The sequence below is a fragment of the Apis laboriosa genome, unplaced genomic scaffold, assembly GCF_014066325.1.
Source record: "Apis laboriosa isolate Shangri-la unplaced genomic scaffold, ASM1406632v1 scaffold29_cov151, whole genome shotgun sequence".
Taxonomy (NCBI): Eukaryota; Metazoa; Arthropoda; class Insecta; order Hymenoptera; family Apidae; genus Apis; species Apis laboriosa.
The window spans coordinates 868664-884017 of record NW_025222728.1 but is presented as its reverse complement, the minus strand read 5'-3'; the positions used below and the strand labels follow the sequence as shown (position 1 = coordinate 884017).

At 47.7% G+C, this 15354-nt stretch overlaps 1 protein-coding gene across 1 annotated transcript; it reads right to left on the bottom strand.

The window, feature by feature from the left end:
• Window positions 1-828: 828 nt before the first annotated feature.
• LOC122714385 (MATH and LRR domain-containing protein PFE0570w-like) lies at window positions 829-3045 on the bottom strand. The gene is made up of 2 exons (XM_043935675.1): window positions 1257-3045; window positions 829-1130 (listed from the first exon to the last, which is right to left on the bottom strand). The coding sequence occupies exons 1-2, from the start codon at window positions 3043-3045 to the stop codon at window positions 829-831; spliced, it is 2091 nt and encodes a 696-aa protein (XP_043791610.1).
• Between the last annotated feature and the right edge of the window lie 12309 nt (window positions 3046-15354).

Here is a 15354-nt window from a genome sequence, read left to right as displayed (position 1 = left end):
AACGGGAAACATAGCGTAGCATAGGATAGCAATGCAGAGAGAAATATGTCATACTTTTCGTCCAAAGATTGGATATCCTCGAATATATCATCTATTATCCCGACGTCTAGATTTTTATCCATCTTGAGAATATATTTGGCAGGATCTAGTACCATCTCGTTCATTTCGTTATCTAGAAACGTTTCCTCGTTCTCCTCGACCGGCTCTTTTAACCTGTTAATACACTAGGATCAGTCGGTGTCCCCGGTATCTCTCCCGGAATGTACGTGTGTAATAACCACTAATACAACGATCACGTAGGTCAGTGTCATCCGTTTGATGTGATTTTTTTTTTTTTTTTTTTTTTTTTTTTTTTTTTTTTTTNTTTTTATTTTTTTTTTACCATTTCGTTTTGCGTGAAATTTACCACTGACCTCTCGCGACTAATGGTGTTCACGTTGCCTTCACCTTGATCCCGCTTGTTGCCCGCCGGACGATCCTTCCTCATCCGCAAATTTAACTTTGGTCGATAATATCGATGCGCTATTCTTCTTAGTTATATTTTTTCCACTTGGACTCAGGAATTGCTCTGTCGGTTTCTTCTTCCTTTCCTGCTCCCGTTCCTTTTTTTCCATTTCTATTTCATGCAAGTCCACTTTCTTGTCCGTTTTGGGTGGTACACACTCTTTCTCCTCCTCGTATTCCACTACGATTGAAAACAGATATGAGTTCTCGTACGTGTTCACCTAACCTGGAGGCAACGAACGGGAGGGAGGTGAACTTGAACAGGTTGCGATACAAAATTTGACGAAACTTTACTACGCAAGATTTTTAGCAGTTTTTTTCACGTTAGGTTTTCGAGGATGGAGAAGTGCACGCATCATTACCAAGTCCCGCATCAAATTCTATAGGGTTTTTGTCTTGATAATTATTTTTCACTCGTTCTTGTTCGTTGGACGGTGACAATTCGTCGTTCTCTTGATCCATATCGTTATCGTATTCGTAATACTCGATTACGTTCGGATTACGCCTTTTCCTAGTCTTCTCTTTCTTTTTTTTGCTCATCTTGCTTTTTATCATCACATTTACTTTCGCTTTCTTTTTATCGCTGACCGCCCTTTCTTTCCTGCGCGCCGATACGTCGCTTTTTTCTGGAAAAAAAGAACGGAAGAAGGAAGAAAAAAGATAATCGTCGCACCTCTTTACACTCTCTCTCTCTCTCTCTCTCTCTCTCTCTCTCTCTCTCTCTCTCTCTCTCTCTCTCTCCCCCCTCTTACCTGCATTGACCGATTGTCGCTGATTCTCCTCCTCCTCCCTGTCGTTGTAATTCAAATCAGCCTCCTCCACTTCGTCGTTGGAATATTCCATGTATTGAAGGATCTTCCTCTGCCCGTATCTGTCGCTCGTCATTTGATCGTTCAACTCATTCCCGGCCACGAATCCCCCCCCCTGATATTTCTTTTTCCGTTTCCTCTCGCCGTCGACCTCGTTCGTCGCCGATTTCTCTTTGCCGCCAACCTCCGACTCCTGGCTCTTGCTCCCTATCAAATTCAACTCCTTCTCCTTGCCAACGTTCCCGCGGTTTTTCCCGTCCACCAAATTATTATTATTATTATTATTGTCCGCGTTGTCGTTGGAACACTCCTCCTCGTTCTTAAATTTCCCCCCCTTTCCCCCGTCCACGTTCCCGTTACGCTTCTCTACGGCTATATTCGCTTGGTTCGCGTTCGCGTCCACTCGTTCACGATCCGCGGCCTCGAACCAATTTCGAATTCCCTCCTCGTTCATCGCGCTTTGTCCCGATTGTCTTTTGTCGAACTCCCTCGCCGAGTTCTTAAGCCGTTTCTCATCCACGTTCCTCTCCATGATGTCGGAGGGTAGCGCGAGGCCGGCCGTGCCGTCTTCGTACGGCACTTCCTTAACTTTATTCTTCTCGAATTCGAGAACTCCATTAGTAATCGGGATCTCCACCTCTTTCTCGTTCCCCCCCCTTTTCGCGCAATCTTTCACGGCGGCTGTATCCACCTCGGCCTTGGCCAGCTTCATGTTGAAAATGGTGGAAATCGATTTCCCCGGTTTGTCCTCCTTCTCGAGCAACGTCTTCTTCACGTTGAACATGTCCAACATGAACGGTGCCTGACGCTTCCCCTCCTTCATGTTCTCGTTGCTGTACTGGATCAAATTTTTGTTCTCCGACTCGAGATGGAGGTTAACGTTCCCCGACTCGTCCGCCGATCTCTTCCCCTGCTCGGCCGCCGATTTTTCTTGCTCCTTTGCCCCGCGAGCCACGTCCTTCTTGTCCTGGCTCGAGGAAGGGTTCTCGCTCATCAACGAGGCGGAGGAGGGGGAGGAAGAGGCGGAAGAGGAAACAGAGGCGGCGGCGGCGGCGGCGGAGGGGGCTGCCGCCGCAACACCGCCAGCCACCGCCAACTCGTTCGTCACAGATTCCGAGCTATGCAAAGAATTCCCCTCCCCGAGATTCTCTTTTCCTTCCTTCGTCAACTTGCCCTCCATCCCCATCGATTTTCCCTGCGACAGGCCCGATTGTTGGTAATTTCCACCCACCACCTTCCCCGCGTTCTTCCCCTCCTCTTTTCGCGCCTCCCTTGCGCCTCCCTTCGATTCCGCGCCCTTCTCCCCCGCGTCGCTCGTCAGTTTGCTCTCCATACGGAACGCGTCCACTCCTCGCAAATCGTTGGACTCCGTCTTCTCGAACGTGCTCGCCCGAACGTCCTTCCCCACCCTCGATATCTCAAGCAGATTTTTCTCACTTCCCTTCCCCACGCCGTTCTTATCCTCGTTACGCGCCTCGTTCGCGTAACACTTGTCGTCCGACGGCGTCCCCTTGCTACGCCTCTTGCGGTCGTGGATCTCTTTCAGGCTCTCTTTCTCCTCAAGGTACGGGTCCCCAAACCCCGATCTGTGAAACAGTTTCGCGTTACCGTCGTCGTCGTTGTTGTTGTTGTTAACCTCGGTCCTCTTCGTCCTCCACACTTTCAGATGGGCGTTCTTCTCATCCGCATCCTCCGAATCCTGCTCCCGCTTCTTCAGATCGAACCTTTCCATTCCGTTCGAACTTTCCCACCAATCGGAGTTGGCTGAAAACTTGGAGATTTAGCGTGGCACGGGAAACGTTTTTTTTTTTTTTTTTAAACTCGTTCCTCCTTTTTTAAACGAGGAGAGTTTAAAAAAGAAGAAGAAGAAGAAGAAGAAGAAGGAGAAGAGAGAAACGTTTTTTTCTTTCTCTCTCTCTCTCTCTCTCTCTCTCTTTTTTTCCCCCTCACCGTCATCGTCATTCTCGATTTTTCGATGCTTGTTCTTTGCGCGAGTCGTCCGATCTTTGTGCTCTTGCAACTTGTCGTTCTCGGTCTCGTCCACTTCCCCGGTATCCTCATTTTTTAAATTGTCGTGTTGCTTTTTGTCCGCCTCCTTGAGATTTTTCTTCAATTCTAATATGGTCTCCTTCAAAGATTCGAGCGACGGCGCCTCTTTCTTCCGCGTTTCATCTCGTTGATTTCTCACGTTAAACTTCATATCCCCTTTCGCGCTCGATTTGTCGGAGCCCAAAGAATCTGTTTAATATGATTTTCACTTGCACGTAAGCACGCGACCGGAAATCGCGATACGATAAATACGATAAATCTAAGAAGAAGGAAAAAAAGGAAAAAAAGAAAGAAAGGTTACGGGATTATTATTAAATCGTACTAAATCTATTTTTTTGATTAGTTTCGCATTCGTGGATCATTTGATTCCCCGATTTGTCCCGTTTCCCTCCGAGATTCTTGTTAAAGTTCAACCAATCGTTGAGAGAACAAAGATCCTTCGATTTCGTCCAATCTTTCGGAACTTGTTCGCCCGCCGTGTCTTTGTCGTAGTCGGAAGAGGGATGAATATCTTTCTTGTTCAATCTATGAGAAAGAGATATGTATGAACGGTTTCGAGAAAAACAATCGGATCGGGAAATTTTTCATTCAGTTCGATTCGCGGGGCGACGACGAAAGGAGCGACGAAAAGAAAAAAAGAAAAAAAGAGAAAGAAAGGTTCAAGTTACCCGTTTTGTAATGTATCGAAATCATCGAAGTCGACGTTCCTCTTGAACACCACGTCGTTGCCGAAATACATATTTCGGGAAGGTTCGACGCTCTTATACGCGTTCTTATCCTTTCCCTTCCACGTACTTTCGTAATTCTGGTCGGAATTTCTCTTCTCGCGATACTTATTACCGTGACGACTTCTTCGAAATCGGACGGAAATTTTCAATTCCGCATATAAATAATCCGCACATAACGTTACAACGAACGATTATATTTTTTCTTTTCTTTTCTTTTTTTTTTTTCTTTTTATTTATTTATTTATTTATTTATTTATTTATTTTTTTTGTTTTTTTTTTACCAATTAACTCACTTCTCCAAATTCTTCTCGCGATTAACGTTACGCACGGTTTGATCTATCCACTTTAAATCGTCCTGCGCCTTGAGAACGTCGTCCAGGAACTTGGCCAGCGCCGGACTGTTCTCCTCCGCGTCCTTGGAGGACGTTTTGCGATCCTTCTCACCCTGTTCATCGAAAGCATCGCCCGTTATATTAATTAATAAAAAACGAGGAGATCCTTTCTCTCGTAAAGTTGCTGCACGCTTTTCTCGACAATTCTCCTCTCCTCTGCGATAACAGCGCGAGTGCGAGTTACGCATCGTCCTCCTCCTCCTCCTCCAGCCCGGGCCTCTCCCTCTCTCCCCTCTTCCCCCTCTTCCTTTTTCCACCGCGTACGAGACGCGACCAAGACAATGGGATTCTCTACGTGGAGAATCGCGCGGGGCCGCGGATACGGGCACGGTGTTATTAAAAATTCACTCCCTCTAGCGGGTGAAGTGGCCTCTGGCAATCTGCATCTCATTCCCGGCGGGTCCTTGTGCCAGCCAGCCAGCCAACCACCCAGCCAGCCATCAGGTGGCTGCCAGCACGCGGAAAAAGGGGTGGAAAGCTCGGCCGTGGAAACGGCAGGAGAGGGAGGGAGGGAAGGGTTTGCCACCCTTGCGCCTAGAGGAGCAAGCCTCGGCCCTTTTCCTATTCCATATTCGTGTATACGCCTCCGAACGAAAAAAGAGAAAAAGGAGGGAGAGAGAGAGGGAGAGAGAGAGAGAGAGAAAAGAAGAAAAAAGTCTTACACCCAATTACGCGCGGCATTTAACTAAATAAACACTCGCCATCTTCGTTCCAGTAAACCCCGCAGGGGGTTACTACCTCCTCGCATCTGCGGTTGCTGTCCTCAACCTCCTCCTCCTCCCTTTTCCCTCCCTTTTTCCGTCTCTCCTCGCCTATGACCGACGCTCGTCTCTCGTCCTCTCCTCTCCCCTTTTCCTCCTTATCCCTGTCCCTGTTTTCCCTGGACCTTAATTAAGCCCCGTTTTAATATACTTTTGCTATCTCGCCTCTCTCTCTCTCTCTCTCACTATCTTTTTTTTTTCCTCGTCTTCTGGCCACGATTGTTCGCCACGAAACACGTAACACAGATTTTTCGAGGTTGCAATTCCTCCCTTGTTCCTGGCAATCTCTCTCCCCCTCCTCCTCCCCCAACGTTATCCCCGTTGCTCTCGTTCTCCTCTCGAGACCTTTAAACGGAACAAGATATTTCCCCGTCATCGTCGTCACTTGTTGAACGTTTATGCAAATTCCCATCCCAGGATTACCGGGATCGTTATCGTTCCCCAATCGTTCGTCAACGTTCGTTTCACCGAAACGAATTCGGCTGTTCGTCCACCGGAAGAGAGCCGGAGATCCACAGAACAGAAGAGAGATTCCGCCGATTATCTCTTTCCTCGAAAGAGAAAGATCCTCGATCGATGGAGAGAGAGAGAGAGAGAGAGAGAGACGAGAGGTTTAACGAGGTATATCATCGGTCCCTCTCCTCCCACCCTCTCCCCATCAATCGCGTTTTTGGTAGGAGCCAAAAGTACGGCGAGCATAATCAATCACGAGACGTTTTCGGGATACGCGCAGGCTGGAAGGGAAGTGTAGACAGTTCGCATAGTTCCGAAACGGAAACGGTAATATCGGTGGCCCGGGGCGACCACCCCTTTGTCATTTTGTCATCCGGCGTAAGGACGAATCGGCCAGGAGGGAGAGGCAGAGGAAGAGGGGGGGGGGAGAGAGAGAGAGAGAGAGAGAGAGGAAAGATGCGAAGAGAGACGGCCGAGTATGTTTTCCGCAAAAAGAAATTAATGCTTGAGATATTAAAACGCGTCCGAGAGGAAACGTCTGTCGTAGTTTGCCGCATCAACCGCCGGCCTCTTGCTCCGTCTTCTCTCTCGGGAGAGAAGCTTATTCCTCCGTTTATCCCGCTTTATTCGCGCTTCTTTAAGAATCTATCGTTCTCCATCGCGATAAGAATTTATCAGGTTTATCAGGTTCGAGATATTTGTTGATCGACGAGTTAGTCAATCAGTCTGTTTTATTGGTCGATCGATAGAAAATTTTTTGGTTTTATTGTATGGAAGTTTATGCGCGTAGAGGGAATGAAATCAGGAACGGAACAACAAATATTTTGCTGCAAATATTTTTCCCCGATATTTAATTTAATGATAATTTAAAAATTTCGCTCCGTTCCACGAAGTTTCATGAAGTTGAAAAAAAAAGAAATACTGAAACGGGATTGATTTTGGAATAATAATCCACTTACCCCGGAATCGTCGCTCTCGTCGTCGAGCAAGGAAATTTTCGAATCCTTGGAGTTCTTCGAGAATTCCATCTTGTCCTCCGATTTGCTCGTGTACGCACTCCCGTGCCCATTCTTCTGATCGTGGCTCGAGGCCAGGATCGGTAACGCGATGATAAAGATGAAGCAAATCAGTATCGACGTTCGATGACGACCATCCAGCGGATACGCCACGGACACGACCGTCTTCATAGCTCTATCTGAAAGCGAACGAACATTCGCAAACATTCGCCGCCGTGATTCTCAATTTTCTCCAACCGCGTGGAAATCGAACCCTTCCTTCCCCCCTCTCCCTCCAATTTCCCTTAACGAACTCGTGCACGCGTACGTAGAGTGCATAAACTGCTCTATTAAGGAACCCCCTTCCTCCCCCCGATCCCGGGAAACTCGTTAATTTCACGGTGCGCATAATAACTTTCCTGTCACAATTTGCATCCGCACGCCTCCCCTCCCTCGCCTCGCCAACGGGGGAAATTAAAAACGTCCGATCGTAAAGCCTCGAGAAGGAGGGGGGGGGGGTAAAATATCACCGGTTCCCCGGCTTGAATCGTAATCAACACCGAAGTTTCGAGTTTCGAGTTTTTTCGAGAAGAAGGAAAAAGCCTCGATATATACGTGTGGGATGCTGGGGAGGGGGTGGAAAACCATCTTCGATGATGGGTCGCGAATGGAAGTCGAAGAACGAGATTCGATAAGGATGGATAAGGAGGAAATGGTTTTTGGGCATCGCGGGGGTGGTCTCGGTCTTTGGATCTTGGAATTAATATCGAACACGGTCGCGGTTAATTTTACAAGGGTAATTTCGGGTAGTCAGAGTGGCGTTGGAGAGTTGGCTGGTTACTATATTAAGGCTCTGTATATAGAGGAGGCGGGTACGGGGGGTACGTGCGAGGAAAGGCCGCGAAACGTGAGACAAGACAAAGGAAAATAGGGCAAGTAATTTGAAACGGGCGAGGCTAGAGAAACGGCAAGAGAAGGGCGTACGGTTATTCGGACCAGAAGGTTTTGAATGGGAATAATTCCGGCGATGATTCCTTCCTCCCCCCTCCATTTCGCATCACTGAGTTTCACCGCGAGCCCTGTCGTTTTCAATGCCGAATCTCTCTCTCTCTCTCTCTATCATTTTCTGACCTTTCTTTCTATTTTCAACGTGGCATTAACAATATATCTCACTCGTGTCAATTATTTATTTATTCATGTATACTCGAAAGGAAGATGGAAGATAACGATTAAATTGGTTGGCGATCGTGACTCCCTTGGGGATAATTACACGGAAAGTAAAATCCTTCTCTTCTTTATACGCGCGAAAACAGGGAGAAGGGGTGAATTTCCTCTCCGTTCGGGTGGAAACCGCGAAGAACGAAGAGTTAAGCGATCATCGTTCCTCTTCCTGGGCCGATCGTTCGAACCGTACGAGGGGTTCGTGAAAGATTTTTCTCTCTTTCTCTCTCTCTCTCTCTCTCTCTCCCCATCCACCCTCCTCTTTATTTCTCTCTTTTTCTGCAAGAGACAAAAGTTTCGCATGCCGCGAGCAAAGTAAGCAAACGGCCAAGGTAGAGAAGAAAGAAGAGAGAGAGAGAGAGAAGGGCCGGATATTTTTGTCGTTTCGACGAAAAAAAAAAAAAAAATCGCAAATAAAAGAGCGAAGGCACGGGGGAAAAAAGGAGGGGGAGAAAAAGAAAAAGGAAAAGGGTACCGAGGAGGAGGGATCCTACCGGGTACATAATGTACCGCGTAAGAGCCATTAGGTTATTAAAAACAGTGCTGGCTAAACACGGGTAACGAACCGGTGGCTGGTGGCCACCGGGGGGATGCGACAAAGGCGAAAAAATTAGCCTTGATAACTTGCCGTTCCGTTTTGCAAAAGGAGCAGGATGCCGGTTTTTGGAAGGCAGGGAGAGGGAGGGAGGGAGGGAGGGAGGGAAAGGGATCCGGTACAGGGAGAGAAAAGACGGGCGGAATCAGTGTAACGGAAGCAAGGAGTGATCTCGACTTCCTTGGCCGTACGACGAATCCTCGTACGCCGAGAAATTGATTCTCTTCTCCCGTGATGGTGAAGAGAAATGCTCTCGCCTTCGTTTCGCCGGGCTAGCTAGCCATTCGCAGCCATTCCCTTGCCCGAGTTCTCGTTTTACGAGCGGCCGACCTCCGTCAGGTTAACGAGTTCTGTTTCGAGTCTACGAGGCGACGTTAATCCCCGACTCGCGGATACCTCGTTGCGTATCAATTAAGGAGGAAATTTTGTCGAGAGAAGTTGGAGAAGGAGGGAGGGAGGGAGGGAGGGAGAGCGGAAAAGGATATATCGGAGGATACGGATATCGGATATGCGGAAGGAGGGCCGGGAAATTTCGTTGACGGGGGGGGCGGATTACCTGGTATTGTTTTTATCGGTAGGATCGTCGAACGAGCAACCTCGTTTCCAGATACGTAGAAATGCGTACGTCATCGGTGATAATGTTGGCGGGATCGATTTACGTCACGACGTGCCAGCCAAACTAAATGCATACGTTTGACGTTTCGCATAACAAATTCCAGTTGCACGCCGACTGTTTCGCCTCGAGGGATCGATACTTCTCGTTTCTATCGTGGCTCGATTCTTGCGCTCGCTTGAATGTGCACGCGCGTGTGTTTACGCGTACGTGCGTGCGTGTGCGTGTTTACGCGCACGGGTTACGAGGATGCGGTGCAATCCTCGAAAGAATCGTTGCGTTCGTGACGAATGGTCAGGTGTGTGTGCGTGCGCGCTCGATTGCGAAAACGGATAAACGGGCCGGTTGAAATTCAGCTTATTTCGCCGTATATAAACGAAACTTGTTCGCTTCACAGCTGGAATAGGACAGGATCGGAGAAGGTAACGAACGAAGTTAGTCGAGAATTTCGTTACGAGGCTCGCAGCCCTCGCGACTGAATATCCAAACCCGCCTACTGTAATCGTAACGTAAAGTAACGTATAAGTCTCTATATTAATCCCTCCTCTCCCCCCATATATATGTATTATAGGTATATATATATATATCTTATAGTAAAATACGAAATATGCACGTGGCGAGCAATTGGCAAAATCTCGCGTTTATTGTATCCAGCGTGAGTAAGCAAGCGTTTAACGTTCGGCCATAGACGAGAGCATAGACGAGATTTCTCGCGAATTCTTCCCGAGTATCGTCCGAACGAATGATTCGATGCGTTTCGACGTATCATCGGCCGACGGTTTCCGCGCTCATTTTTTCTCCTCTCTTGTTTTTTTCCCCCCTTCTCTTTCTTTCTTTCTTTTTTTTCTTTTTTCTTTTTTCTTTTCTTTTTTTTTTTTTTTCGAGCAAACGGGCGAACAACAGGGTGGTTGTTGCCGCCGGTTTCCGAGGAGAAAAATCGGGATGATGATTCCGAGCGGAACGATGACGCGATTCCTCTCCGGGTCTCCACCCGGAGAGTCTTTTCCGCCTCGACTGATTGCGTGTATACACGCATGGCGGCTCGCTTTTGCTCAGGTTAACGCAAATGCAAAGGGAACAAACAAACGGGGAATACAAATCTAGAGTGAAATGAACAATGCCTGGGAGAGTTACTGCCTCCTAATTGAAACCAACCCCCTCGACACACCCTTCGTTTCCTCTTTCCCTTCCCCCCTCCTCCGTTCCCTTTCTCCCTTTCGCCCGGATACACGGTGTCCCGTTCCCCCTCCCCCTCCTCCTCCTTCTCTCTTTTTCCCTCTGCAGCCCGGCATACCCGTTTTATCCTTCTCCGTTTTCCACCGAACCCCACCGCCACCGCCACCGCCGCCACCGCCGCCGTGCACCGCCTAATCGTCCCGTACAGATGCGTGCCGCGCTTTCTCTCTTCTATCCGCGCATAAAGCGTATAGTTTACGACAAAAGTTCGGGCTCGAGTTTAACAAAACGGCCGTTGGCCCGTTGCAAAACGCGGGGCCGCCGGTGTTTACATGCGTGGAATGAACAAGTATCGATCAGCAACCGGTCCTATATAACCCGATCGCATCGCGAAAAGGTGCGTCGAACAAAGAAATCGGAGTAACGCGTTATTTCCCCGCGGTAATTCCGGCATAAATTCCTGTCTCTGTCTTTGTATTCGGGGAAAAAAAAAAAAAGAAAAAAAAAAAGAAAAAAGAAAGAGGACAATCCGAACAACGCGATCCCCTCGATCTCGCCGCGAATCGCGAATCGAAACATCGCGTCGATAACTTTTTCCGTCGTAATCTACGTTGACAAAAGAAAGATTCCGCCATTTCCCGTCCCTTTCATCGGTGTATGTACGTACACCTTCGTTTGGATCGCTCCAAAAATCCGTTTTGTCAATACGGTTACCCAATAAACTCCCGACTCGTCGACTTATCGTCCCTCCTCCCTCCCCTCTGATTCCATTTCTCGATGCCATTTATACGCGAACTCGGTCACGACCCGTTCCGCAATTACTCTCCGTGCCGCTTCTTCCGGTTCGATTAACGAGGAAAATAGCGCCCGATCCCGGGGAATTCGTCGTTTCACACACACACACACACACACACATACACACAGGGAGGGATCGGTGCCAAAATAAGTATTCATCATAAGTATCGCGATCGCATGGGTATAAATGAGGGGACGATACGAAGAGCGGATAGAATATTCGAATTCGACGGGGGAGGATGGAGGAGGGGAGGAAAGGTTGCTTTCTTTTTTTATAGACAAAGTTTAGAAGTTTGCTGCTTCTTCGTGTAACAAGCTCCGTGTAATTTTGTAAATGATTTCAATGGAAATGGAAGGAACTTGGCGTGCCAAGCTCGCGAGAAATATGTATATAGGGGGAATAGTAATAGAGAAGGAGAAGGAAGAAAAAGAAGAAGAGGAGGAGGAAGAAGTAGTAAAGGAGAGGTTTAAAGAAGGGGTGAAGGTTTTATCCGAGACTAGTTTACAGTGGATATTACACGGCGAGATGCTCGCGTGGGCGAGCAATAAACAATTCGAGGCATTTTAATGCGGCCCCCGGTGGCCCGTAAGGAGGACTCCTCCTCCTCCTCTTCCGCCTCCTCCGCCTCCTCCTCCTCCTCACCTCCGCGCGAAACCTCTCTTCTCTCGAAAGGAACGAAAGCGCGAATGAAAGAAGAGGCGGAGAGGAGGAGAGAGGTCTTATCCCTTAAGGCTTTCGTACGACCATCGAAAAGGCATGCTATAAGGCGGCTTCGATCTCGAACAGCCGGGTAAGCCTACTCTCGTTTCTTTATCCCTCGTTCCGTTCTATGGTGGTGCTCTCCTGCCTGTGTTTGGCTCTCTTGCCACCAACGTCAAATCGAAATCCTCCACACAGATTTGCTACCAGGCCACCACCTGGTCACCCGCGTAATATCGCCAATTTTATCCTCAAACTCTCGAACAACGCGAAGGATTAACCGTCGTCGAAGGTCTCGTGCGTTTCGGGTCGAAATTTGGAAATCGGTTCGTCGTCGATCCGATTACACTCACCACTGCCGATGGATCTGACTGATTCGTCGTGGATCGGCGGGCGCAATCAGCGGAAATCATTTTTCTTCTCCGGATCGATTCCGCTCGAGCGTAATGGAGCGTTATCGCGAGCGTAATTTAATCACCGTTACGCGGATACGCGTCCACAAAGTTTATAAATTATTTCACCCGCGTTCCCCTTTGAGAATTGCCGACCTTCCTGCCCACACTATTTTATCGCTTTTCGGCTAACAAAAAATTTCATAATTTAGCACGACTCGCATTGGTCGGTGAGCGCGCTAATACATTTTCGTTCGGTGAAAATTTTATCCTTTGGCACCGTTCCAACTCGAACGATCGTCTTCGGAAGAAGACGAACCGGCTTTTGAACCTTTTGCCCGTCTCTTTAAGGAGCGTTCACAAAGATCGTTGGTTTAAACGTGGTGGTGGCATCCAAACGAAATACGATAAGCACTTAGCCCGGTCATATCTATCAAATATAACCCTTGTGCCGATGGTTAGCAGAGGGTGTGGTGCACTCCTGGGAGAAGCAGGAAAGGACAACCTTCTGGAATTTATACCACGGCCCTCTCCCTCATCCTCCTACCGCTTTATCACTTATTCATATAGCGTTGCGCGAGGAAAAGTTGCCCTAAGTGCCTATAAACGTTTTAGTCTCTCTCTCTCTCTCTCTCTATGTGTGTGTTTCTGCATTTCCAAAAACTATAATGTGCATATGTTTTTCGTGATTCGATCATTACGAGACGAATCGATCCAAATTCCAAAGAATTCTATCGATTCGTTCGAACTTTCAAACATCTTTCGAATATATATATATATATATTTTCTTTCTTTTCTCTCGATCGTCGCTCGATTCGCAATCGGAAAATATAGGAGTATTCCGGGATATATAAATCTCGTTTTAGTTTCTTCGAGAGATATTCCTCAAATCTCTTTCTTTCGTTCTATCGTTTCTTTTCTCTCTTTCTTTTCCCTCTCTCTCTCTCCCCTAGGGTTTCAATTTCGTCTTCTCATCTGGCGAAAATTTATATCGCCTCCGACCGATAAGATCCAAGAAAATTGAATAAACTTTGAAGCAGTCATCATCGAGCGGAGGAGAATCGATACTTTTGGAAAATTTATTCGCGTCCCGGCGCGAAATTATCCCTCTGTATAATTAATACATCGCGGCGAGGATCGATCGTTTCTCCAGCCACTCGATAATCTCGTTCTAATTATCTACGCCCTCGAAATTCTGGAACGAAATAAAAAAGGGGATGGAATAACGAAGGCAAAAAGGAAAAGGAGACGTATATATACGTACACACACACGCATACGCGGAAACGTTACTCGTCTCTGGTCATCTCCCCCACGAGGGCGAGAACTGCAAATTATTTTCCAGTCGTTCGTCGCTTCGACCTGTATATCCACGGATATAACGGGTGATCCCGAAATTCCCGCGGGAGAACGAACGTCCTATGCGCCTGTAGCAACCTCACGAAATATCCCACCTTATGGTGATCCCATGCCACATCCACCCGACCAACTACCAACTACCAACCCCATAACTCGTCGCACTATCACCTCTCTCTCTCTCTCTCTCTCTCTCTTCTCCCGCGCAGAAGACCTCGTGCACCTCGAGCTTCTATAAATAAATGGTATTGGTATATTTTCCTCGATCTTTGCCCGAATACGAGGAATGGGATCGAGGAGGAGGAAGAAGAAGAAGAGGAGGAGAGGAAATTTGTCGCCCGACTCTTGGCCATTATTGCGTGGAAGATGATGATGGTGGATGATCGTGGATGAGTTTTAAACAACCGATCAACGGAGGTGAGCAAGAGCGTTCGACCACCTCCTATATGCGCTCGCGCGCTAATCGGGGCTAACCACGCTTGTAACCAGCTTGATAGCATCGCTCGAGGGTTGTTGTAATGCGATCACGCTATCTTGACGTTGTGACGGCGGTGTGCGAACTGCATGTAATCAGCACCACTCGGATCCATCCTGATATAGACGTTTCCTGGATTGGAGCCGAGTGGCGGCTGTCGGTGACACTGTTAATTTGATCGCGCAAGACGTTACATTTCCGTCTCGTTTCTACGAACGTTCGGTGAACGTTGCGTTGCCAATTCGTTCGTTCTTCTCGTTATCGCCGAGATAATGATAATAATAATAGTTTTCGATAAGGATAAGGAATAAGTTTATCGTCTCGATAATAAGGGATAAGGTACAACTCGCCGTCCCCTTTCCCTTTTCCCTCTTGCCAGTTTTCCAAAGTTTTGAATGAAAAATTTAAAAGACCCGACGACCGATCGACACCGAGGTATCGAAACATCCGTTTAATATTGGAAGGGAGGGACGCTATAGCAGGCAGATTTTAATCCTTGTCGTACCCGTGAAGGGAAGGGAACGATGCTGAAGTGACTTGAAGTCTCTTCAGGCGAGATGCTTAATTCCACCCCGTTCTTCTGCAACCACCCTCCGGCTTCCCCCTTCCCCCTCCCCCTCCCCCTCCTCCTCCTCCTCCTCCTTTTGCACCCCTCGAGGAATAATCCTCTGTTCTTTAATTCTTCTCCGTCGGATGGACTGAAAATTGTATCTAAACGTTGTACAAGTAAACGCTTATGCGTTGTTATCTACACTTTTGGCGTGCGCAACATTTTTCACCGTCATCTTCCTCCTTCCTTTTCGTCGCGCCATCCTTCTGTGTGAAAATCCTGTGCGAAAACCCGTGGTGAATCGTATCCATCCACCCATCCATCCATCCATCCATCCATCTATCCATCTATGCTCTACATCGTCGAATCATTTTTGATTTTAATCGAGGTGTACGTGAAAAAGATGCAAAGATGTTTTCTTTCTTTCTTCTTTGTTAATAACCAATAGTCGCGCGGTGATCATCGTCGCGTGCTATCAATTTTCCAAGGTAACGTAGCATACGAAACGGAAAGATTTCTCCAGAGAACGGAAAATTCCGGAGGTCTGCAAGCTACACCCTCTTTCATCCCCCTCACCCCCGCTCTTTGCTTCCTTTTTTTCATTATTTTTTAGTATCCTCCCTGACAAATGTATCTGTGTCCTCGAGCGCGCTACGCCTTTCATCTCTCGTCTCTGCAGCCGGAGCACTTATACACTCTGTCCTCTCTCTCTCTCTCTCTCTCTCTCTCTCTCTCTCTCTCTCTCTCTCTCTCTCTCCCTGTCTCTATTCCATCCTCCCTCTCCTTTCCACC